Source organism: Pipistrellus hanaki (genome assembly GCF_964339955.1).
Source record: "Pipistrellus hanaki genome assembly, chromosome: 16".
Taxonomy (NCBI): domain Eukaryota; kingdom Metazoa; phylum Chordata; class Mammalia; order Chiroptera; family Vespertilionidae; genus Pipistrellus; species Pipistrellus hanaki.
This window is the reverse complement of record NC_140518.1, coordinates 46,625,669-46,648,028: the sequence shown is the minus strand read 5'-3', so window position 1 is coordinate 46,648,028 and position 22,360 is coordinate 46,625,669. Positions and strand designations below refer to the sequence as shown.

Genomic DNA, 22,360 nt, shown 5'->3' with positions numbered 1-22,360 from the left:
GTGTATTTGTGGGAGCACCTGGGCCTGTGTGTGTGTGGGCCGCCTCGGGGGCGGCTCCCTCTCGGCACTCACGCACCCGCTCTGCAGGCCAAAAACGAGAGGAACTACCACATCTTCTACGAGCTGCTGGCGGGGCTGCCCGCCCCGCTGCGGCAGGCCTTCAGCCTGCAGGAGGCGGAGACCTACTACTACCTGAACCAGGTGAGCACTACCTGAACCAGGTGAGCACTACCTGAACCAGGTGAGCACCCGCAGCCCGAGGGGCCGGAAGAGCCAAGCCGGTGTCCAGCAAAGAGGATGGAGGGCTGGGGGGGCACGCTTGGATGTGAGTGCCTTGTTGTGGCAGGTGGACAGGGCCCAGGAGGCCTACAGGATTCTCCGTTGTTCTGGAAACCACAACAGAAATAAGTAGCCTGGAGCTACTATACTTCCCCTCCAGTGCCTCAGTTTCCTCATCTGTAAAACGGGATTGCATAGTATCACTGCCAGGGACGTGGTGAGGATTTAAGGAAGGAAATGTGTGCAAAGCACTCAGCACGGTGCCTGCTCAGACTCCGGCCGTGGGAACGGAGGTGCTGAGTGACGGCCTGGCCGTGCTGCAGGCGCAGCCGGAGCAGGGATGTCCGGGCTCCCGGCGCCTCCTGGGTGCCTGCCTGACCCCGGCCTGCCCTCACCCAGGGCGGGAACTGCGAGATCGCAGGGAAGAGTGACGCGGACGACTTCCGCCGGCTGCTGGCCGCCATGGAGGTGCTGGGCTTCAGCGGGGAGGACCAGGACAGCATCTTCCGCATCCTGGCCTCCATCCTGCACCTGGGCAATGTCTACTTCGAGAAGTACGAGGTGAGGGATCGCAGCGCCACGGCCGGCTCCCGGGCCCGGCTCCCGTGGGCACAGGCGTCTCTCCGGAGCAGTGCTCTGTGTCTGGCTCTCGGGCTGCACCAACATAGCTCAGTCGCTCTTTTCCCTCCACTTTGAGGTTGTTCGTCTTTTTATTATTATTTTTTTAAATAGATTTTTATTGACTTCAGAGGGAGGAAGAGGGAGGGAGAGATAGAAACATCAATGATGAGAATCATTGATTGGCTGCCTCCTGCACGCCCCCTACTGGGGATCAAGCCACAAGCCGGGCATGTGCCCTGACCAGGAATCAAACAGTGACCTCCTGGTTCATAGGTCAATGTTCAACCACTGAGCCACACCAGCCAGACCATCCTTTTATTATTGATGTAGGAGAGCTCTTTCCCTATGTGAAGGAAATAAGCCCTTTGTCTTTGATGTGAATTTGTCTTTGATGTGAATTGTAAATATGTCTTCTGGTTTATCATGTACATTTTGACTTCATTTACAGGTATCTTGGTGTTGGTTTTTTTGTTTTGTTTGTCATGGTTGTTGTTTGCTTTGGCCTTTCAGATTTTAAAAATTATTTCCAGGAATTTAATCAATCTTGTATAAATTTTAGAGTTTTCTAAGCATTTTTAAAGAGACCTGTCTCTTACATTATAACAGTTTCGCCAATACTTTTTTCAAGATCTCGTATGGCTCTCATGGCTTGTTTTAACGTGTGAATCTTTGGTCCATCAGGAATTTATCTTGGTAAGGTATGCGGCAGGGACCCAACTTCTTTTTTCCGCTGGCAGTTACTTATAGTAACTCCACCACTTGAGAAGTATATACTTGTCATATACTAACTTCCTATGTGTACTTATGCCTAATTCCAGACTTCCTATTGTGCTTCATTAATCTGCTTACGTACTATATGTCTATTTGTTTCAATTATTGTAACTTTGAAATACGTTCAACCATCTCCAAGATCCCCCTGCACTCCCATTTCAGAATTTTCCTGGTTCTTCCAGTTTGTTTATGTTTTTTATATGAACTTTAAATGTACTTCCTCAGCGCAAAGCACAGTCGGGTGGTATTTTGCAGACAGACGCGCAGGAGGTGGCCTCGGTGGTGAGCGCCCGGGAGATCCAGGCCGTGGCCGAGCTGCTGCAGATCTCCCCTGAGGGGCTGCAGAAGGCCATCACCTTCAAAGTGACCGTGAGTCCGGGCCTGGGGGTCTGTCAAAGCCTCTGGCCAGCGCCTGCCACCACTGCTGTGTGCCTCACCCTGAGGGCCCTCTCCCCCTTCCCTCTCCTCCCTGTCCATCCACCTTCTGAGTCAGGCCCGGAGGGGTTAACCTCAGACCCAGGCGTTCGGTGCCCAGGCCTTTGCCCGGAATGCTGAGCCCCAGCACAGCTGTCCACCTCCGGGGAGCTGATCCTGACCCCCAGCTGAGCCAGTGCCTCCGTGGCCTCCCAGCCCTGGCCCTCCTTCCCCTCCCAAGGCCCGTCTTGCTGCGTCCTGTTTGCTCATGCCCCTGCCTCTCCCACTGGGCCAGTAGCCCCACCCTGACCAGCACAGCCAGGCAGGAGGGCGGACGAGGGCCATATGTTCAACCCCGGCCTACTGTCGACCTAAGACCAGTCACTCCATTTCCATTCCCCACCCAACCCCCAATCCTCGGAGGACTTCCTGGAGGTGGTGGCCAGCCTGCTGTCGCTCAGGGCCATGTTCCTCCCTAGGAGACCATCCGAGAGAAGATCTTCACCCCCCTGACTGTGGAGAGTGCCGTGGATGCCAGGTGAGGCTGCGCCCTCCCTCCCTGAGCCTCCCGATGGCTAGCCCCACCCCTGTGCCCACCCCCGTGCCCACCCCTATCACCGACTCTGCTCCAGGGATGCCATCGCCAAGGTCTTGTATGCGCTGCTGTTCGGGTGGCTCATCACCAGGGTCAACGCGCTGGTCTCCCCGCCGCAGGAGGCACTGTCCATCGCCATCTTGGACATCTATGGCTTCGAGGTGGGGCTCCTGAGCGGGTGGGGGCATTCAGCTTCATGTCTCAGCTCTCGGCCTGGAGCACAGGCCCCTCCCTTATTAACATCTCCCTGGTCTTCTCCCATGTCCCTCCCTCACCCTCAGGCCCGCCCGGAGGCCTCCGGTGCCAGCTCTGAGCGGGCAACACAAGAGGCCCGGAAAGGACCAGACCTGGGCACTGGGTGGGCGTGGGGGGCAGAAATGGACAAACCATGTGGTCAGAGCCGTAATAGGCAGCCTGGCACTGGTGGAGCTGAAGAAAATCTTAGCCTGGCAGGGGCCAGAGAGGACTTCCTAGAAGGGCCACACGGGCTAGGGTGCAGGGCCTGGGCCTTTAGCCACGGCCTAAGCTGCCTCCCTGGGCCCGGCCTGCCAGGCTTCCCTCCGCCTGTGCATAGCGGAGCCACAGCGGGTGCTGAGCAGGGCCTGTGGTCAGGCTCCTGCTTCCCGAAGCAGTGACCGTGGATGGCGGGGAGGGCCCTGCGCCTGAGCTGGGGGCCAGGGGGCGGGGGGCAGGGCCCTGGGAGGGACAGATGGCTGAGGCCCTCATCCCTGCCTCACAGGACCTGAGCTTCAACAGCTTCGAGCAGCTGTGCATCAACTACGCGAACGAGAACCTTCAGTACCTTTTCAACAAGATCGTCTTCCAGGAGGAGCAGGTGAGCGGGTGGCGGATGCCCCTCCGTCCTCGGCCCGGGGCCTCGGGGCCAGGAGGGCCTCGGGGTCGTTAGGGCAGATGGGAGGTGGTCGGAGGCCCAGGGAGGGAAGGCGGGAAGCTGGGCAGCACGTGAGGCCTGTGTTCTGAGGGGCAGGTGTGGGGGATGAGCCCAGGGCCGAGCCTGCTGGGGGTCCTTTCTCCGTAGAGCTGTCCTGGTGGAGGGAGGACAGGCCGTGGCGGCTCGTGTGGCCCTGCTAGGAAATGAGCCCCCGCGCTAGGAGGTGTGCGGGCAGAGGTGCCCGGGCGAGGCCGCCTCAGGCAGCTCCTCCTGGGGACGGTGGGGGCGGGGGTGGAGGGGGCTGGGCGGAGTGGGCACTGAGCCCAGGCTGACTGCAGGAGGAGTACCTCCGCGAGCAGATCGGCTGGCGGGAGGTCGCCTTCGCCGACAACCAGCCCTGCATCAACCTCATCTCCCTGAAGCCCTACGGCATCCTGCGCATCCTCGACGACCAGTGCTGCTTCCCCCAGGTGAGCCCGGGCGGGCGCTGAGGCTGCTCAGGCGGCTCCCGTCTCTGAGCCCCGGGTCCTCCTCAGGCCTGAGGCCCACCTTCCTCTCTGCTCTGGCCCGGGCCGGGGCTCAGGACACCCAGCCTGCCAGCACAGCCTGGGTGGGGGTGCAGGTGTCCTGAGGGGCTGCACCAGCCATGGGAGTCAGAGAGGGCTTCCTGGAGGGGGTGGCCTTGTGGCTGGGCCTCACACACTGACTGGAGAACACAGGGGTGGGATGGTGTTCTGGGCAGTGGACAAGAGAGTGCAGAGTCAGCTGGGCCGGAGGGGAGGCGGCTGGGAGCTGACCAGACACACTGTCTGAGGGGCCCCCTCAGGCTCCCGCCAGGGCAGTGGGCAGCAGGGGAAGCTGTGACCTGTTCCTCCTCCCCCGTGATCACCGGGCATCAGCCGGGGCTGGAGAATCTGCCCCTAGGCCAGGAACAGGGTGCCCCGGCCCCTGCCCACCCACCGAACCCCGCCTCCCGCAGGCCACAGACCACACGTTTCTGCAGAAGTGCCACTACCACCACGGCGCCAACCCGCTGTACTCCAAACCCAAGATGCCGCTGCCCGAGTTCACCATCAGGCACTACGCGGGCAAAGTCACCTACCAGGTGAGGCCGCAGCCCGCAGGCCCAGCGCCCGCGCCTGAGGTCGGAGGCACAGCATGGGCTCCAGACACTCCACCCGGTTCCCGCTCCGGCGCTGCTGACCCTCGGCTGTATGACCCTGGGCCAGGCCCTTCGCCGCTCAGAGCCTCGTGTCCTCACCTGGAAAGGGGGATGATAACGGTGTCCGTCTCACGGTGTGAGGAGTCCAGGGCGAGGGTGGGCTTAATAAAGAGGGGCTGTTAGCAGCAGCAGTGTCACCGGGGGAAGTCTCATCGCTGTTGTCTCAGGCACATTCCTGCCCTGGCTTTGTCTGGGCCAAGATCCTGAGCTTCTGTCCCCATCCGGGCCGCTCTTTCCTCACCTGCAGGACGCACACAGAACAGTGTCCTCCACTGAGGGTGGGGCCAAGACCGGGGCTAGTCTTTCCAGGGGCCAGTCCTGGGAGTGGGAGGGTGGGGGGGATAGGAGAAAATCTGGGGACCACCGGGGGGAGGGGTCCGGTCCCTCCTAAGACAGACGGGGACAGTGGCCTGGAGGTGCAGGGCCGGGTCCCCCAAGGGCTCAGGGAGGAAGCAGGACAGCAGCAGGCAGACGGATGCACCGGGCTGCATGGGAAGGCTCCAGCCCCAGCCCCGCCCCCCCCCCCCAGGTGCACAAGTTCCTGGACAAGAACCACGACCAGGTGCGGCAGGACGTGCTGGACCTCTTCGTTCGGAGCCGGACGCGGGTGAGCAGGCCCCCTCCCCGCCCTGGTCGGCCCAGAGCACAGCCCACAGCCAGGCATGCTCCTCCGAGAAAGGGGGGTCCCCAGCTCCATCCCAACCCTGACCCCACCCGCAGGCTTGCCCCCGGTCTGTACTTTCTCCCTTCCTGGCCCCGCCCTAGAGGGCTAGGCCCTGGCTCCCTGGGTCTCTCCCTGCTCATCCTGGTCAGCCCGCCCGCCCACCTCCATCTGCTTGGCTCTCCTGTCCGTGTTCTCTGCCACCTCCCCGTCTGGGACTCATTTCCTCGTCTGTCAAATGGCACCTCCTCCTGAGGTCATCCTAGGGTTGGTGACCATGCCCCCTTAGTGCCCCTGTCCCCCAGACCGAAGAAAAGGGAGTCCGCGGACCCAGGGCGGTGCCTTGGGGTAGTTTTCTGTGCTTCTTGGTCTGGAGACTCGGCTCCTTTTGTTCCCTCGCTTTCTCTCTCCCCCCATCTCTCTCCTTGTCTGTCTCTCGGCTCCTCGCTCTGCCTCTCCTGCTTTGACGGCTGCCCTGGCTGCTGCCCATGCCTGCCCAGGTGGTGGCACGCCTCTTCTCCAGCCACGCCCCCCAGGCTGCCCCTCAGCGCCTGGGCAAGAGCAGCTCCGTCACCCGCCTCCACAAGGCCCACACCGTGGCCGCCAAGTTCCAGCAGTCGCTCCTGGACCTGATTGAGAAGATGGAGAGGTGGGTGAGGCGGGCGGGACTGCCTCGGCAGCCCAGGGAAGCCCTTTCCTCTCAGGCCTCACCCGCCTCCCGCCCTGGCAGGTGTAACCCCTTGTTCGTGCGCTGCCTGAAGCCCAATCACAAGAAGGTGCGTGACCGCCGAGGCCTCGGGAGAGCCCGCTCCCCACGCCCGCGGCCGCCGGCCGCCATGCCGCTGCCGCGTGGCCAGCGCCTTTGCCCACGCGGGTCCCCCCGCAGGAGCCGGGCCTCTTTGAGGCGGACGTGGTGATGGCCCAGCTGCGCTACTCGGGGGTGCTGGAGACCGTGCGCATCCGCAAGGAGGGCTTCCCGGTGCGGCTGCCGTTCCAGGCCTTCATCGACAGGTAGTCAGACCCCGCCTGCGCCACGGGCCCGCAGGCAGGCTTGCCACGCACAGCTGCCGGGCTGGGCACGGACCACCCCGTGCCCGCTGGTGTCTGGCAGAGATATTGTTTTGCCATTTTTCACAGTTTTATTGTGTTGATTCCAAAGAGAAACCGTTTTAATAGTGATTATGACCAGCTTCCAGCAGATGGCAGTAAGGGGTCCACCGTTTCCTGGCACGAGAAGCGGGGAGGGGTGCCTTCTGAGGAGAAGAGGGTGGTGACTGCAGCCTCGAGGGCAGCCGGCAGCAGCCCCGCGGCCCAGGCTGCATTTGGCCCCGCAGGTACCGCTGTCTGGTGGCCCTGGAGCACAACCTGCCAGCCAGCGGGGACATGTGTGTGTCGGTGCTGAGCCGCCTGTGCACAGTCATGCCAAACATGTACCGTGTCGGCGTCAGCAAGGTGAGTCCCACCCACACTCAGTGCCGACGGCTCGGGCTCAGGGGCCTCAGAACCGAGCCTGTGGGCTCAGACCTGTCCCAAAGGCAGCCCAGGGAGCTTGGTGAACAGAATGCAACCCCCCTCCAGACCCTGCCCAGGCCATCCCACCGCCTAATGCCCTCACCCTGCTTCCGTCGCTCCACACCCAGCCCTCGGCAGCCCTGGCTGCTGTCTCCATAGACTTAGGGAGAGGGCGGGTCCTGAGTCCAGTCCCTGGCCCTCCCGGCCTCAGCACTGCCTCCTCTGCCAGCTCTTTCTCAAGGAGCACCTCCACCAGCTCTTGGAGAGCATGCGGGAGCACGTCCGCAACCTGGCGGCCCTCACCCTGCAGCGCTGCCTGCGCGGCTTCTTCATCCGGCGCCGCTTCCGCTCCCTGCGCCGCAAGATCGTCCTGCTGCAGAGCCGGGCCCGGGGCTTCCTGGCCAGGTGCAGCCACCTCGGGCAGGACCGCCCGGGGCCCTGGGCGAGGCTTGGGAGAGGCTGAACTTAGGTGGTGAGCTCCCTGTTCCTGGAGGAATGCGAGCCGAGAGGGAGCCTCTGCTGGAAGAATGATCGCATTCTCTGTGCTTCTGCTTGTGGATGCCCTCCCGTCCCACCCCCTCCCTTGTCACTGGTGGTGGGAACCATCCAGCCAAGGAGGACCCCACCTGCATCTCGGGGACCCTGGGATTGCAACCCAGTGGGATCTGTGGGGTCCCAGTGGTTGGCTCCGGGCTCGTGATCTTAGCCACGTTCTTGCCCCCATGGAGCTCCTTTCCTTACTGCCAAAGGGCCCAGAGGAGGTGTGGCACCAAGGCCAGGCTGGCACAGGTTCACTGCCCCGGTTATCCATGACCCCCCGCCCCACCCCCCAGACACGTCCCTCCTCCCTCCCGCAGGCAGCGGTATCAGCAGATGAGGAGGAGTCTGGTGAAGTTCCGGTCCTTAGTGAACACATACGTGAGCCACCGGCACCGCCTCAAGGTGCGGCCTTCCCCTTGCACTCCCCCCGGAGCCAGGCCTGTCCCGGCTGAGTCCAGGGAGTGGCAGAGCTGGGGAGGAGGCACTTAGCTCCCAGGAGGAGACTGTCTTGGGTTCGAATCCCCGCTCTGCCCCTCACTAGCTGTGTGACCTCAGCCCCTCTCCGGCCTGGCCCCCCGTCTCCCCCCGAGGCTGCAGAAAGGGTGGAATGAATATTCAACATGAAGGGTGTCCTGGTGCCAGGCTCCCCGGGTCAGTAACCGGGTCCGATTAGAACTTGGCACCCGGACCAGCACTGAATGCGGTCTGCTCATACCAGATGCCAGTCTGGGCCTGTTGTCCGTACACCAGCAGCAGACACGTGTCACACCGGGAACCACAGGCTCATGCTGCTCCTGACGGCCTGCGGGACAGGCGTCTTTCTCTCCCAGGGCTCCTCCTCTGCCCGCTGCCTGTCTCTCTCCTGCTCTTTCTCCCTCGCCCTCCTCTGTCTCTGGCCACCCCTCTGCTCCCTCCATCTGTGAGGTGGAGTCGCCTCCAGAAATCAGGCAGCTCACCCCTTGCTTCCCTTGCTGGCCGCCCTGCGTGAGCCGGCTCGGCCCGCCAGGGCCTCTGCCCACCATTCCCCGCCCTGACCACCTGCTCTCCTGCAGCTGAGGGCAGAGCGGAGGCTCCGGGTGGAGGAGGTGCGGCTGCGGGAGCAGGAGGTGTGTGAGGGGTCTGGGTGGCAGCAGGGGCCAGGAGGGGAGGGCGGGCGGCAGGTGGGGGTGTGGCAGGCCCTCCCTCACCACGCTGTCCCTCCAGGAGCTGAGCAAGCGGGAGGTGGTGGCCGTGGGGCACCTGGAGGTGCCGGCAGAGCTGGCTGGGCTCCTGCGAGCGGCGGCAGGTACACCGGTGCGGCCGTGCGGTGGGAGTGGGCACGGGCGGGCAGGGGAGCCAGCACCTCAGCCTTCTTCCTGCCACAGGCCTCCGGCCAGCGCAGACGCCCCGGGTGGCGCCTGTCCGGACTCCCCGGCTCCAGGCTGAGCCCCGCGTCACGCTGCCCCTGGATATCAACAACTACCCCATGGCCAAGTTTGTCCGGTGCCACTTCAAGGTGAGGGCTGGCATGGGCCCAGCAGCGCGGCCAGTGGGCACAGATCAGTTAGAACTGATGCTGACCTCAGCCCAGCGCGGCTTCTGCCCTTGGCCTGAGGTGGGTGCGAGCTCTCCCTACAGCTGCTGGGTCGGGAGCAGCCTGGGGCCCACGGGGGCCTGGGTAGCAGGGGTCCCCAGGGGCTTGGGAAGCGGCCGTTTGGCAGCCAGGCTGGGAAGATGTCAGAAATGTAACCGGCAGTGGAGCCCTGGCTTGTTATCCCACAGAGAGGGCCCAGGTGGGCTCAGGCTGACTCTACCACCGACCTGCTGAGGGCTGGTGTCTGCCCGCTCCAGGCCTCAGTTTCCCCATCTGCACACTGGGGACAGGGGCTCTTGCCTTCTGGGCGTTTGTGCTCTCACCTGGCACAGAGCAATGGATCCAGATGTGCCGTCAGTGCTGGCTCTGTGCCCGTGTGTCTGCCTGTGCCCCCAGGAGCCTGCCTTCGGGATGCTGACCGTGCCCCTGAGGATGCCCCTCACTGGGCTGCCAGCAGAGCACCACGTGGAAGCCGTGAGCATCTTCAAGCTGGTACGAGTCTGGCTGGGCACCTTGGTGAGCTCCTGCTTGAGGGCAGGCTCTGGGCGCCCATCCTCCTGACCCACCCCCTGGCCGAAGCCCCGAGCCCTTCCTGGAGGAGAGTTTCTGTCAGGGGTCTGGCCACCCTGCATGGGGAGCTGCGGCTGGGGCTTTTCCTCTCCCGGCTGTCTTCCTGGCAACAAGGCCGTTCCCAGGGACGAGAACAGGTCGGGCTCTCTCCTCAAGGGCTCCCTAGTCTGAAAGAGGAGGCACGGCACATCTGGCTGGTGGCTACCAGCGTGCACAGTGAGCGTGGAGGCTGGCAAGGCCAGAGGGGCCCTACTCCAGCCCTGGACACGGCTGAGAGCTTGCGGGAGGAGGGGCATTTGAGCCAGAGTCCGAGAGGAGTCAGACTCTCCCAGCTGTGGAGGAGGCACAGAGAGAAGTGGAAATCCATGTGGTTAGGACAGAGGCTCCAGAGAGCAAAGGCAAGAGAGGGATGGAGCTCAGGTTTTATCCCAATGCCGATGGAGCCAAGGAGTACGCTTCCTTGGAGGCATGCGGTTGGATATAGGGCCCCTGGAGTCTGAATGGAGTTGGGGCCTGGGGTGCTGGGCAGGTGGGACTGTATGGGAGCTACAGAAGGTTCACGGGCAGGAGAGAAAGCCAGCATGGATGTTGGATCCTGGCTTTTCCCCATGGCTGGAGGGTACTGCCTGGTCATTTGGTGTAGGATACAGTTATATTGTGACTAGTAGCCTTGCACACGAATCCGTGCACCAGTAGATCACCGCCGCCCTCCTGTAGCTCCCCCCAACCCATAGCTTGGTGCCCTGCCCCCTCCTGTAGCTCTCCGACGCCCGCTAGTAGTTCACTGCCCCCTCTCCTGCGGATCTGATCCGGTCGTTATGTGGTAGACCGTTCCGCCTCAGGACATAACAGATAATTAGCATGCTCTTCTCTTATTACATAGGATGAGGACTTTATGTAGACAGGAGCTCGGGAAGGACGTGAGAGGGATGCATGGGGGTGGGGACCCGGCAGGGCAGGCTCCGAGCCAGGGCAGTGTCTGTGCGCAGGTCCTGCGTTTCATGGGCGACCCCCACCTGCACGGCGCCCAGGAGCACATCTTCGGGAACTACATTGTGCAGAAAGGGCTGGCAGTGCCCGAGCTCCGGGACGAGATCCTGGCACAGCTGGCCAACCAGGTGTGGCGCAACACCAGGACCCACAATGCCGAGCGGGGCTGGCTCTTGCTGGCTGCCTGCCTCAGTGGCTTTGCACCTTCCTCACGCCTCAACAAGTACCTGCTCAAGTGAGTGGCACCTGGCTGGACAGGGACCGGCCTGGGGCCGGGGTGCAGTGTTAGAGGTCCGGCGGGAGTGAGGATTTGTGCGGGGAAGCTGGGCTTCTGTGAAGGGTCGGGGTCCAGTGAGGTTGGATAAGAGACTTGCAGGGCACAGCGGGTGGAAACCAGGGTGCGGGCATTTGGGATGGAGGCCCTGACTTCTCACATCCTTGGGTGGAGTGAGTGGTTAGAAGCACAGCCTCTGACAGTCTGTGTCAGGTCCCACCCCAGCCGTATCAGAGCTGTGTGACTGGGCAAGTCACTGCACCCTCCTGAGCTCCGTCTCTTCAGCGTAAAGCGAGGGTGGTAGGAATGCGACTTCCTAGGCGCTGAGAGGGTCACGTGGGATGCCTAGGACAGAGCTGGGTGAGTGCTGTGTGAGGACAGGCCTCGTCAGCCTCCAGCGGAGGAGGGTCCCCGTCACCCCGGGGGTCAGGATGGGGGCAAGACCCTGGGTGCCGTCCCCTGTAGCTGTGACATCACCTGCTGTAGGACCCCGGACACACAGGCTCCTCTCTGAACCTCTTCCCTTACCTATAAACTAGGGGTGGCACCCGGACTGCCTTCTGGGGGCTGTAAGCTCAGAGTGTGCAGAGGGGCAGGGCCACGTGCAGGGTGGGCAGCCCACTAGTCAGCGTATGGACCTGTAGTGATGGGACAGGCCGCTGCCTGGCCAGGGCTTCCCGTGGGCACAGCTCCAGGTTCCCTCTTGTGGCCGCTGTGGACCCGCGCCCCCGCGGCTCCTGGCCAGGCCCTCGCGGCTGGGAGTGGAGCAGCCAGAAATGCGGGATGCCTGCCTCCGGCAGGGGCCAGCTCAGGGGTCCTGTGCCAGGTTGAAACGCCACAGCCGTCTCAGGATGGTTGAACCTGGCAGCAGGCTCAGGGCGGTGCAGCTGGGGGGTGCCAGTGGGGGAGCCCCCTCTTTCCTGCCCGCAGAGCTGCAGACCCACCCGTCAGTGACACTCGCTCTGACGAGCTCAGGTGGGCTGTCCTCTTTGGCCGCGTAACTCTGCTGGTTGGGAATACGTGGGGGCTAGCCTGGTCCCCTTCTTCTGTAGCCGAGCCTGGGGGCTCTGGGCCTTTTCCTTCTCACCCTAAAGCTCTGGGCCAGCCGGGGCCTCCCTTAGAGGCTGCGGAACCCTCCCTGACCCGGGCAGCTTCCGCTCCGCTCAGCCCGCTCCAATCCACCTGCCAGGTTTGTGTCTGACTACGGGCGGAGCGGCTTCCAGGCCGTGTGCCAGCACCGCCTCATGCAGGCCATGGGCCGGGCCCAGCAGCAGGGCCCCGGGGCTGCCCGCACCTTCCCCCCGACCCAGCTCGAGTGGACGGCAGCGCGGGAGAAGGCCAGCATGGCTTTGGATGTGGGCTGCTTCAACGGTGAGCCGCCCTCCGCCCACGGCCTCGCTCCTCAGGCCTCTGCCCCGGGCCGGGAGAAGCTGGGGGGTGCGGAAAGGGGGTGCTGGGCGTGGCCCTGGAAGGAGGTCTCGGTGTGCCTGTGGGGGGATCTGGAATGTGGGAGAGGGGCCGGGCAGAAAAGAACAGACCAGGACCTGGGCAGGAGGGAGAGGCTGGAGGAAGGAGGCAGGAAGCAGCCGAGCGGCCAGCTGCCACCTCCCAGGCTGACTGGCGCCTGCTCCCGTCCAGGCGACCAGTTCTCCTGCCCGGTACACTCCTGGAGCACGGGGGAGGAGCTGGCTGGAGACATCCTGCGGCACAGGTGGGCTCCTCACGCCCGCCCAGCGCCCTCACCATGCACCCGGGAAGAAGGGGGGAGGGGGAGGGGCAGGAGGCCGGACTCTCCAAAGCCCCAGGTCCCCTCTGGGCATGCTTGGGGTCTGCTCCTATCCCAGAGTCTCCCCACGTGGTACTCCTGGCCTCGTCCCTCCTTCACGTCCCTCATGTGCTACCCAGGGGGCTGGCGGACGGCTGGCGGGGCTGGACGGTGGCCATGAAGCACGGGGCCCAGTGGGCAGAGCTGGCTGGCCACGACTACGTGCTGGACCTGGTGTCGGACCTCGAGCTGCTCAGGGACTTCCCACGACAGAAGTCCTACTTCATTGTGGGTGCAGAAGGGCCCGTGGCCGGCCGAGGAGGCCCGAGAGCGTAGGTGGCTGGTTGCTGCCCTCCCCCCCCCACTGGCGGCCTCTCACAGCCAAGACGGCCCCTCTGGCTGCAGAGAGAGACTGAGTCTGGACTAAGGGAGGTGGGGCTGACCAAAGGGCCCCACCTTTAAAGAGTCAGGCTTTCAATTCCGGAGCCCTGTGCAGAGGAGATTGGGTAGGGGTGGGGGTAGGGGTGGGGTGGTCTGGGAGGCCTTGGGTCTCTCTGGGGGTCAGATGTTCCATGTTCCCCTCACCCACAGGGTGTTTGGGAACAGCTGGGACTCAGATGAGGACATGCCCACAAAGCCTCAACCACAGGGGCACATGCCCCACATGGCGGACTCCAATGGGTACTGCAGCCACAATGAGGACAGTACAGATGGGGAGACTGAGGCCCAGAGAGGTACAACAGCCCACCCAGGTCAACCAGCAGGACCGCGGTCTCTGGTGGGGGGGGCCTGGGGCTGTGGGGGGGCATCAGCAGAAGAGAAGGTGACGTGTGCCCCCTGCCAGGCCTGGACAGCCCTGGAGAGCCTGCTGTGTCCCACAAGGGCCTGGACTGCTACCTGGACAGCCTCTTCGACCCCGTGCTGTCCTGCGGGGATGCGGTAGGACGGCTGGGGGGTCCGCAGGCACGGCCTGCTCATGCCCAGTCACACACATCCACGGGCCAGCCCGGGCCATGGGGACCCGGCAGAGGAGGAGGTGTCCTCTTGGCTAGAGACACGCTGGAGAGAGGCTCAGACTCCCGTGTCCTGTGGGATCCGGCCCCCTCTGGCACCTTGCTCGCTCAGAACTCCCAGGAGCCCTCAGGGCATGGTGTGGAGCGCTGAGCAGGGCACACCCCTCTGAGCCTCATTTTGCTCCTCCGTGAAAGGGGTCACCAGGAGCTTGCCAGGTGGTGGGAGGGCTGAGGAGTGCGTGAGGGCAGAGGCTGGCGCACACAGTGCTTGGCCAGCGGGAGGCCTGGGATGGAGGAGGAGGCTGGTGTCCGGTGCCCGTTGCCTGGGGACCGCGAGAGGCCAGCACCGAGGCGGCCACCCGAGCCTCCCGCTGCCCCCAGGACCTGGAGAAGCCGACGGCCATTGCCTATCGCATGAAAGGCGGAGGCCAGCCTGGGGGCGGCGGCGGCAGCGGCACCGAAGACACCCCCGAGAGACCCCCAGAGCCAAAGCCAAGTCAGTACTTGCCCCAAGGTTGGTTCTAGGGCTGGGCAAGGCCGGGGCCGCTGGTTCTCCGGGCTCCCTCTGTGCTAACACGGAGGCGGCCATGGGAGGGGGAGGGAGGCAAGGGGGGGGGGTGGCAGGAAATTCCCTCTTCCCTCACCTCCGCGCCTTGGGATCTGTGCCCGCTGCCCGGCTCCCCGAAGTCCCAGTCCTGGACGCCTCCACCTTGGCTCTGCAGCAAGCTTTCATCCACAAGCAGGCCGTGCTGCTGGTGCGTGCGAGGGGCCTGTGGGGGTGGGGGTGTCCGGAGCGGGCCTGCCTGGTTACACCCCACCTCTCCTCAGGCCAGAGAGATGACCTTGCAGGCCATGGCCCTCCAGCAGCAGCCCCTGAGTCCCGCCCCAAGGCCCTTCCCCCCGGAGGTGAGCCTGCCTGCCAGGGCATCCTTGCACCTCGCTGAGCCTGGACCCCACACCGTCCTGGGCCAGCACGGGTCCCAGAGAGCGGGCTGGGTGTCCCAGGACGCTCACCTCACAAATGCTCTCTGCAGAAGCTCCCAGCCCCCGAGACACGGCCAAAGCTCGTGGGCACCGGACCCCCGGCCAAGCCCGTGCTCCTGCGCTCCGCCCCGAAGCCCTCGACCCCCACCCTCCCGGCCAAGGCCCCCAGGCCCCCCACCAAGCCCGTGGCTGCCCCCATTCTACCTCAGGACAGGTCTTCTCCAGAAACCAGTGAGTGTCCTGCCCTGCTGGGCTTGGGGGCGGCCGCCCAGGATGGACGGGAGGCGTGTCTCACTCTGCCCCCCGCCACAGCTCTGCCGGGCCCCGAGCTGGTCCGCTACTCCACGCTCAACTCGGAGCACTTCCCGCAGCCCACGCAGCAGATCAGGAACATCGTCCGGCAGTACCAGCAGCCGCCGCAGGGGCAGCCCAAGGCCCTCAGGTCAGCTCTGCCCCAGCCTCAGGCCGCCGCCTCCTCCCCGGCCTGGGCCCCCAACGTGAGGGGGTCTGTTTATGCAGATGCTCCCACGGCCCCTCCCCCACAGAGGGCGGCTGGGAGACCCCCTCTGGGACGGGGGTGGGAGGGTGGGGGGGGGGGAGGAAGAGGGTCCTTACTCCAGGGGCTGGTGATGGAAAGGGAGAGGAACTCAGTGCCCACCCCCCACAGGAAGGACTGCGGGAGGGTGTTCGCCAAGCGGCCAGACCCCCACGAGGAAGCCCTGATGATCCTGAAAGGGCAGATGAGCCACGCGGCGGCAGCACCTGGCACGCAGGTGAGGGTCGTCTGGCCGTGCCCAGGCAGACTGGGAAGCAGGGGCCTCCAGGAGCCTCAGAAACCAGCTGCCCTAACAGGCACGGCCGCTGCCGCTCCCCGCCGCTGCGCCCTGAGCTCTCTCTCTGGGGGCAGGTGCCCAGGGAGGCCGTGGCCCTGGTGAAGCCGGTGACCAGCGCGCCAAGGCCATCCATGCGACCCGCGCCAGGTGAGGGGCCAGGAGAGAGGGAGGGAGGGGGGCCAAGAGGGAGGTGTCCACGTGTGAAGTGAGTCTGTGTGAGCACAGGTGTGTCTGCATGTCCGTGGCCCATGTGGACCTGCTGTGTGGACATTTGTACAGTTAGGTCAGCACTTAACACTGATTTCAAGCCAGGCCCACTGGGGCCTTCTTCAGTCTTCACTACACCCCAGACACAGTGCCACTTGTACCTACAGTGTCACAGATGGGGAAACAGAGGCACAGGCACAGAGAGGTCACACAACTTGCCAAGATCACACAGCTTAAAGGTGTTAGACCAGGGATCGAAGTCCAGGCCTTCTGGCATCACAATTGGAGCCCTAACTCTACATCGTTTGCCTCAGGTGGCCACAGTGACCTTACGAGATATAAATCCACTCACACCGAGCTCCTGGCAGCCGCCCCGTGGCTCCTGGGAGGAACTCCATGTCCTCCCAGGCCTGAGCTCTGCCCCTCCCCGCCTGGCCTCCTCCGGCCGGCCCGGGCCCTCTGTCCCTCGGTGCTCCCGGAGGCCCGCTCCTGCCTTGTCCTTGCCCTCGCCACTCCTGCCTGAGTGCTCGTTCCCAAAAGCGCTTCGCCTGCTGCCCCTTCTTCTCACCGCGGCCTCTGTGTCACCTCCTCAGTGCCAGCCCCCCTGCACCGAAGGGCTCAGCCCCTCTCTGAACCACCAGTTTAACTCCACCCGTAGCTCCCAGACTGAGGGCTCTGTCATTTCAAATCCTCTGTCTCGCCCACATTTGCCAGGAGACCCTAAAGTCAAGTGCTTTGCCTCTCCTGCGGGACACCCTCAGCTCCGGCACAGGCCACACACGCTAGGTGCCTGTTTCCTAGCATGTGCCGGAGGGCGGGCTGGGCTGTGGCAGTGCTCTGCATGCCTGTGACCAGGTGTGACTGTGGCCAAGGGTGTGGGATGCCACAGCCCTGCCTCCCCTCACACCGGATCGCTGTGCCCCCAGCACTGCCCTCAAGGTCGCTGGAGCCCGCCGAGGACCCAGTGCAGACACAGCTGCACCGCCTCCCCAACCCCAGTTTCTATGGCTACCAGGACCCCCCCTGGCAGATCTTCCTGCGCAAAGAGGTGCCGGGAGCAGGGGAGGGGCTGGCTGGGGCAGAGGGCACCCGGATTGAGAACCAGGCCAGGGGGAGCTGAGCAGGCACCTGCCGCTGCTCTGGAGCGGGGCTGCCTCTGGGGCGGGTGCAGGTGTGGGGCAGAGTGAGGGGCCGTGGCGGTCCTCACGGGAGCCCCCCCACAGGTGTTTTACCCGAAGGACAGCTACAGCCACCCCGTGCAGCTGGACCTCCTGTTCCGACAGGTGAAGCCTCTCGTCCTTTCTGCCTCGGTGACACAGCAGGGCAGTGGCACGTGGACTAGCTGTCTGCAGACTCTGCTTCTGCACTCTGCTAGAGTCTCCTTTACCATGTGTGGCTGGGCGGCTGTCCTACTGCACCCTATTCCCACGGTCAGGGTCACAGGCCCATCTAACCGGGCTCGTGGTTTGTCTCAGCTGGACAGACACATTGTAAGATGAGGACACCAAGGCGGGAGGGGTGGCCTGACTTGGCGGGAAGGCGAGAGGAGAGTGTCTGGGGTGAGATCTGACTCACCCAGAGGACCCCCGGCTGCACACAGGGAACCCCCGCTCGGCCTAGAACAGCCCAGCCCGGGTCCCAGCGGGGAAGTCCCTCGGGCCGCCTGCACCCAGCTCAGCTCCTTCCCGCAGATCCTGCATGACACGCTGTCCGAGGCCTGCCTGCGGATCTCCGAGGACGAGAGGCTCAAGATGAAGGCCCTGTTTGGTACCTCCCCCTCACCTCCCGGCACCCCTCCTGGCTCAGCTCTGGGCTCTCCCGTGGCCAGGCGACCAGTCTCAAGTCAGCTCTGCCTGACCGGCTGGGGGCCTGGGCCATCTGCCGCGTCTGCCGGCCTGGCATCCTGGCTTCCCAGTCGGCACTGAGAGCTGGGGTCTCCCTCCCTGCAGCGGGGCCTGCAGGGGTGGGGGAGGGTCCTGACCCACCTGCCCCCTCAGCCCAGAACCAGCTGGACACGCAGAGGCCCCTGGTGACGGAGAGCGTGAAGCGGGCCGTGGTCAACACCGCACGCGACAGCTGGGAGGTCTACTTCTCGCGCCTCTTCCCGGCCACGGTGCGAGCCCTGCCAGCCCGCCCGCCCCCAGCCCTGCCAGCCCGCCCCACCCCCAGCCCTGTGCCAGCCCGCCCCGCCCCCAGCCCTGTGCCAGCCCGCCCCGCCCCCAGCCCTGTGCCAGCCCACCCCGCCCCCCAGCCCTGCCAGCCCACCCCCCAGCCCTGCCAGCCCGCCCCGCCCCAGCCCTGCCAGCCTGCCCCCCAGCCCTGCCAGCCCACCCCGCCCCCCAGCCCTACCAGCCCACCCCCCAGCCCTGCCAGCCCACCCCCCAGCCCTGCCAGCCCGCCCCACCCCCAGCCCTGCCAGCCCTCCCCCAGCCCTGCCAGCCCGCCCCGCCCCCCAGCCCTACCAGCCCACCCCGCCCCCAGCCCTGTGCCAGCCCGCCCCGCCCCCAGCCCTGTGCCAGCCCTCCCCGCCCTGCCCCGCCCGGGCTCAGGGCGAAGCTGACGGGCCTTGTCCCCACAGGGCAGCGTGGGCACGGGCGTGCAGATCCTCGCTGTGGCCCACACGGGCATCAAGCTCCTGCAGATGGCCAGGGGCAGCCGGGAGGCCGGCGGGCGGCTGCGTGTCCTGCGCACGTACAGGTGCGGGCGGCGGGGACGGGCTCGCTGGGCACGGGCTCGGACAGGCCTCCGCCTTCCGCACCGGCTCTCCCCAGCCGCTCACGGAGCACCAGCACGGTGCCCGCCCTCAACTCCAGCCCGTGCAGACGGGACCTGGGCACAGCGAGGTGCTTGGCTCAAGCACAGCTAGAAGCAGATGAGCTGGGAACCCGCCATCCAGCCCCAGACCACACCCAGCCCTGCCACGGAGCTCACTGTGGTCCCAGCTACATGCCTGGGAGTGGGGAGGGCCAGTAAGAGGCCAGCCGCGCCCTCTCCTCCCTGCCCCGGGCGGTCCGCACAGCTCAGGCGGGGAGGGGCTGGCCCACCAGCAGCATCCACAGCCTCGCCTTGAAAGATGGCGATCATTCAGTCTATGCGGAGGCTGGACCAAGAGGGGCCAGAAGGAAGGAAGGCAGGAAGAAGGGAAGGAAGAGGGAGGGAGGGAGGGAGGAGGACAGGAGGGAGGGCAGAGTGGAAGGGCAGAGTGGGAGGGATGGGGCTGTGGGGCTGTGGGCCGCGGGGCTGGTGGCACTGGCGTCCCTCTGGCCACACGCCCTCCCTCACGTGGCTCCTGTCCCAGCTTTGCGGACATCCTGTTTGTGACCATCCCCTCCCGGAACATGCTGGAGTTCAACCTGGCCAGCGAGAAGGTCATCCTCTTCTCAGCCCGCGCTCGGCAGGTCAAAACCCTGGTGGACGACTTCATCCTGGAGCTGAAGAAGGTCAGGGCCCTCCCCCGAAGCCCCTGGAGCCCCCAGAGCTGAGCCCCAGGGCAGCCCCCCCAAGCCACCCGCCTGGGAAGCGGGGCGTGTGGTGGCCAGTGACCCAGTGTGACCTCTGGCCTTCGGGCCGTGGCGGCTCCACCTCGCGCTGGATTGCCCTTCGCCCCTGCCCGCTGCTCAGCAGCGCCTCCCTGAGCTCCAGGCTGTGCTCCTCACTCCGGGCGACGTGCCCCCGGCCCCGGCCCCGGCAGCGGCAGCGCCCCCATGGCGCCCGCCACACACAGGCCACGCCCCGGGCCGCCACGCCTTGGGCCACAGTGGGACGCTGCGGCAGGCGCGGGCGGTGTGTCCCTGTGCCCAGCACCATCTGCCGCCTTCAGGCCGGGCCTCCTGCCCTCAACCTTCTTCCGTGCCCGTCCCCTCTCACTTAGGAAAGCTCTCTGAGGGAGTGGGGGGACGCCTGGGATGGGTGAGGGGGGTGGCCCTGCCTCCGGGCGGGAAGGGCTGGGCCTCACCCGCCTGGCCTCCAGGACTCGGACTACGTGGTGGCCGTGAGGAACTTCCTGCCCGAGGACCCGGCGCTGCTGGCCTTCCACAAGGGCGACATCATCCACCTGCAGCCGCCCGAGCCGCCCCGCCTGGGTCGGTGCCTGGGGGGGGCACTGGAGGGAGTCCGGGCGCCTTGGGGGTGGGAGGGAAGGGGGCACTGGCAGGAGTCCAGGCGCGGGGTCTCCCTGGCAGTGGCTGACGTTTGCCCGGCCACAGGCTACAGCGCCGGCTGTGTCGTCCGCAAGAAAGTGGTGTACCTGGAGGAGCTGCAGCGGAGAGGCCCTGACTTCGGTGGGTCCGGGTTCCCCTGCTCGCTTCCATACTCCAACCCCAGAGCCACCCAGCTCCCCTCCCTGCATCGCACCGCCAGCAGGAGGGTCCTCAGGCCCGAGCGACCCAGGCCCCCCGGTGACCCAGTGACCCAGGCCCCCCGGTGACCCAGGCCCCCCGGTGACCCAGGCCCCCAGCGACCCAGGCCCCTGGCGACCCAGTGACCCAGGCCCCCGGTGACCCAGGCCTCCCAGTGACCCAGTGACCCAGGCCCCCCGGGGACTCAGTGACTCAGGCCCCCCAGTAACCCAGGCCCCCGGCGACCCAGGCCCCCGGTGACCCAGGCCCCCGGTGACCCAGGCCCCCGGCGACCCAGGCCCCCGGTGACCCAGGCCCCCCGGTGACCCAGGCCCCTGGTGACCCAGGCTCCCGGTGACCCAGTAACCAGGCCCCCGGTGACCCAGGCTCCCGGTGACCCAGTAACCAGGCCCCCCAGTAACTCAGGCCTCCCAGTGACCCAGTAACCAGGCCCCTGGTGACCCAGGCCCCCCGGTGACCCAGTGACCCAGGCCCCCGGTGACCCAGGCCCCCGGTGACCCAGGCCTCCCAGGCCCCGCCCAGCCCTCTGCCCGCTAACCTGGCAGAAGAGTCTGTGGGCGTCGGCGTCTCCGTGTGGGGGGGACCCCTCTGCCTCCCTTCCCAAGCCGGCCCTCCACGGGAGCTCCAGGGGGTGCCTGAGCCCTCAGTCCCCGAGGGGAGCCCTGCTCCCCTCACACCCTCCCCACCCCCCAGGCTGGAGGCTCGGCACCATCCACGGGCGCGTGGGGCGCTTCCCCTCCGAGCTGGTGCAGCCCGTGGCCGCCCCCGACTTCCTGCAGCTGCCCACGGAGCCCAGCCGGGGCCGCGCCGCCGCCGTGGCCGCCGCCGTGGGCGCCACGGCCGCCGCCTGGGAGGTGGGCCGCAGGAGAGAGGTGAGGCCGGTGGGCCGGGCCGCAGGGGTCATCGGACTGGAGGGGTGGGGACGAGGCCGGCCTGCGGTGGTGGCCAGTCCTGGGGGCGGCGGGGGAGGGGCTGTGGCAGGGGACAGCGATGTTGGGGATGTGGCCAGACGGGTAGAGAAGGGTGGGTCAGCGGGACTGTGGCCAGGCCAGGTGGCAGGACGGGGCCCTGGGGGGCAGGGTCGCGCATGGGGGTGGTGGTAGTGAGAGGTGAGTGGGGTAGAGGCAATTGTAAGGGCCAGGCCAGCTCAACCAGGCACCTGGAGATTCCAGCCGTGGGCACGGCCAAGTGGGTCAGGGGATGGCCCCTGGGCACGTGGTGGCAGAGGCCTGGTCGAGGGGGAGTTGGGGGCATTCACCGGGGGTTGAGTTGAGTCAGGTGTGATGGGGTCGGGTGGGGGAGGTTGGACAGGCCCTCCTGCTCCTGCCCCTGCAGGGTTCCCCCCTCAGGACCGGCCCGGCGGGTCCTGGGGAGGATGGCCTGGCTCCCCCACCGCGCACGATGCTGGCGTTCGCCCAGAAGTATTTCCGAGACCCTCAGAGGAGACCCCAGTGAGTGGTGACCCCGCCCCGTCCCCACCTGCGGGGTTCCTCCGGGGCTTCGTCAGCGTCCGAGGGCAAGGCCGGCCCCTGTGCGGGGAGAGCCCTCCGGCGTGAGGCCCCTGCACCCGCGGTGGGAGCCTGTGGAGGGAACCGCAGGCCGAGACATGGTCTCCCCTCTGCTCCTGCCCCAGGGACGGCCTCAGGCTCAAATCCAAGGAGGGCCGGGAGTCCAGAACCTTGGAGGACATGCTCCGCTTCACCAAGGTGCCAGCCCAGCCTCAGTTCCCCCAACTGTAAAATGGCGGTGCAGGCCTAGGAGGAAACAGCCTGTCCTCAGAGTGGCCCCTGGGGCCTGCGAGCCTCTCCCAGTGTCCCCGGCTCCCTTTGCGTGTCTGAGACCGGACATCCACGTGGCCCCTCTGTTCGCCCCCGTCCTGACGCTCCTCCTCCCTGACAGAGCCCGCTCCAGGAATCCCTCATCGAGTTCAGCGACGCCGACCTCGGCAAGATGGCCGCCGACATGTTCCTAGGTGTGGGGTGGGCCTGACCCTGGGGGGCGGCACCACCGGCCCCTGCTCATCACCCCTCTGCTCCTCAGACCTCCCTGCCCGGTCAGACAGGGGGCTCCCCTAAGAAAGAGACGCCCTGGCTGCCCCGCCACAGCCTCTCGGAGGCCCGGGTCCCCGAGGGCGGGCAGCCTGGGTCCGGCTGAGCGGGGTGTTCCCTGCAGCTGTGATGCGGTTCATGGGGGACGCCCCGCTGAAGGGCCAGCGCGAGCGGGATGTGCTCTGCACCCTCCTGAAGGTCAGTTCGCCGGTCGCTCTCCCCCGTCCTGTGACTCAGT

At 65.9% G+C, this 22,360-nt stretch overlaps 2 protein-coding genes across 2 annotated transcripts in view; one reads left to right on the top strand and one right to left on the bottom strand.

Annotated features, from left to right (window-relative positions):
• Positions 1-22,360, bottom strand: part of SHMT1 (serine hydroxymethyltransferase 1) — a 1,020,383-nt gene that overhangs the window by 829,566 nt on the left and 168,457 nt on the right. The window lies entirely within an intron of this gene.
• Positions 1-22,360, top strand: part of MYO15A (myosin XVA) — a gene marked incomplete at its 5' end in the record, with an annotated part of 52,418 nt that overhangs the window by 14,908 nt on the left and 15,150 nt on the right. Inside the window, 45 exons of the mRNA XM_084862367.1 lie at positions 88-201; positions 679-840; positions 1,927-2,040; positions 2,565-2,623; positions 2,718-2,841; positions 3,420-3,515; positions 3,911-4,042; positions 4,552-4,677; positions 5,324-5,401; positions 5,956-6,104; positions 6,186-6,231; positions 6,342-6,466; positions 6,790-6,907; positions 7,197-7,372; positions 7,825-7,909; positions 8,560-8,613; positions 8,711-8,792; positions 8,872-9,002; positions 9,477-9,572; positions 10,640-10,875; positions 12,104-12,285; positions 12,553-12,625; positions 12,820-13,011; positions 13,271-13,431; positions 13,524-13,618; positions 14,074-14,188; positions 14,380-14,447; positions 14,521-14,598; positions 14,727-14,907; positions 14,989-15,118; positions 15,344-15,449; positions 15,584-15,656; positions 16,643-16,764; positions 16,940-16,999; positions 17,408-17,483; positions 17,714-17,829; positions 18,295-18,413; positions 19,015-19,156; positions 19,687-19,798; positions 19,922-19,996; positions 20,768-20,946; positions 21,410-21,525; positions 21,708-21,780; positions 21,974-22,046; positions 22,247-22,320. Of these exons, the coding sequence (XP_084718493.1) occupies positions 88-201; positions 679-840; positions 1,927-2,040; positions 2,565-2,623; positions 2,718-2,841; positions 3,420-3,515; positions 3,911-4,042; positions 4,552-4,677; positions 5,324-5,401; positions 5,956-6,104; positions 6,186-6,231; positions 6,342-6,466; positions 6,790-6,907; positions 7,197-7,372; positions 7,825-7,909; positions 8,560-8,613; positions 8,711-8,792; positions 8,872-9,002; positions 9,477-9,572; positions 10,640-10,875; positions 12,104-12,285; positions 12,553-12,625; positions 12,820-13,011; positions 13,271-13,431; positions 13,524-13,618; positions 14,074-14,188; positions 14,380-14,447; positions 14,521-14,598; positions 14,727-14,907; positions 14,989-15,118; positions 15,344-15,449; positions 15,584-15,656; positions 16,643-16,764; positions 16,940-16,999; positions 17,408-17,483; positions 17,714-17,829; positions 18,295-18,413; positions 19,015-19,156; positions 19,687-19,798; positions 19,922-19,996; positions 20,768-20,946; positions 21,410-21,525; positions 21,708-21,780; positions 21,974-22,046; positions 22,247-22,320 (5,094 nt within the window). The remainder of the gene's footprint in view (positions 1-87; positions 202-678; positions 841-1,926; positions 2,041-2,564; positions 2,624-2,717; positions 2,842-3,419; positions 3,516-3,910; positions 4,043-4,551; positions 4,678-5,323; positions 5,402-5,955; positions 6,105-6,185; positions 6,232-6,341; positions 6,467-6,789; positions 6,908-7,196; positions 7,373-7,824; positions 7,910-8,559; positions 8,614-8,710; positions 8,793-8,871; positions 9,003-9,476; positions 9,573-10,639; positions 10,876-12,103; positions 12,286-12,552; positions 12,626-12,819; positions 13,012-13,270; positions 13,432-13,523; positions 13,619-14,073; positions 14,189-14,379; positions 14,448-14,520; positions 14,599-14,726; positions 14,908-14,988; positions 15,119-15,343; positions 15,450-15,583; positions 15,657-16,642; positions 16,765-16,939; positions 17,000-17,407; positions 17,484-17,713; positions 17,830-18,294; positions 18,414-19,014; positions 19,157-19,686; positions 19,799-19,921; positions 19,997-20,767; positions 20,947-21,409; positions 21,526-21,707; positions 21,781-21,973; positions 22,047-22,246; positions 22,321-22,360) is intronic.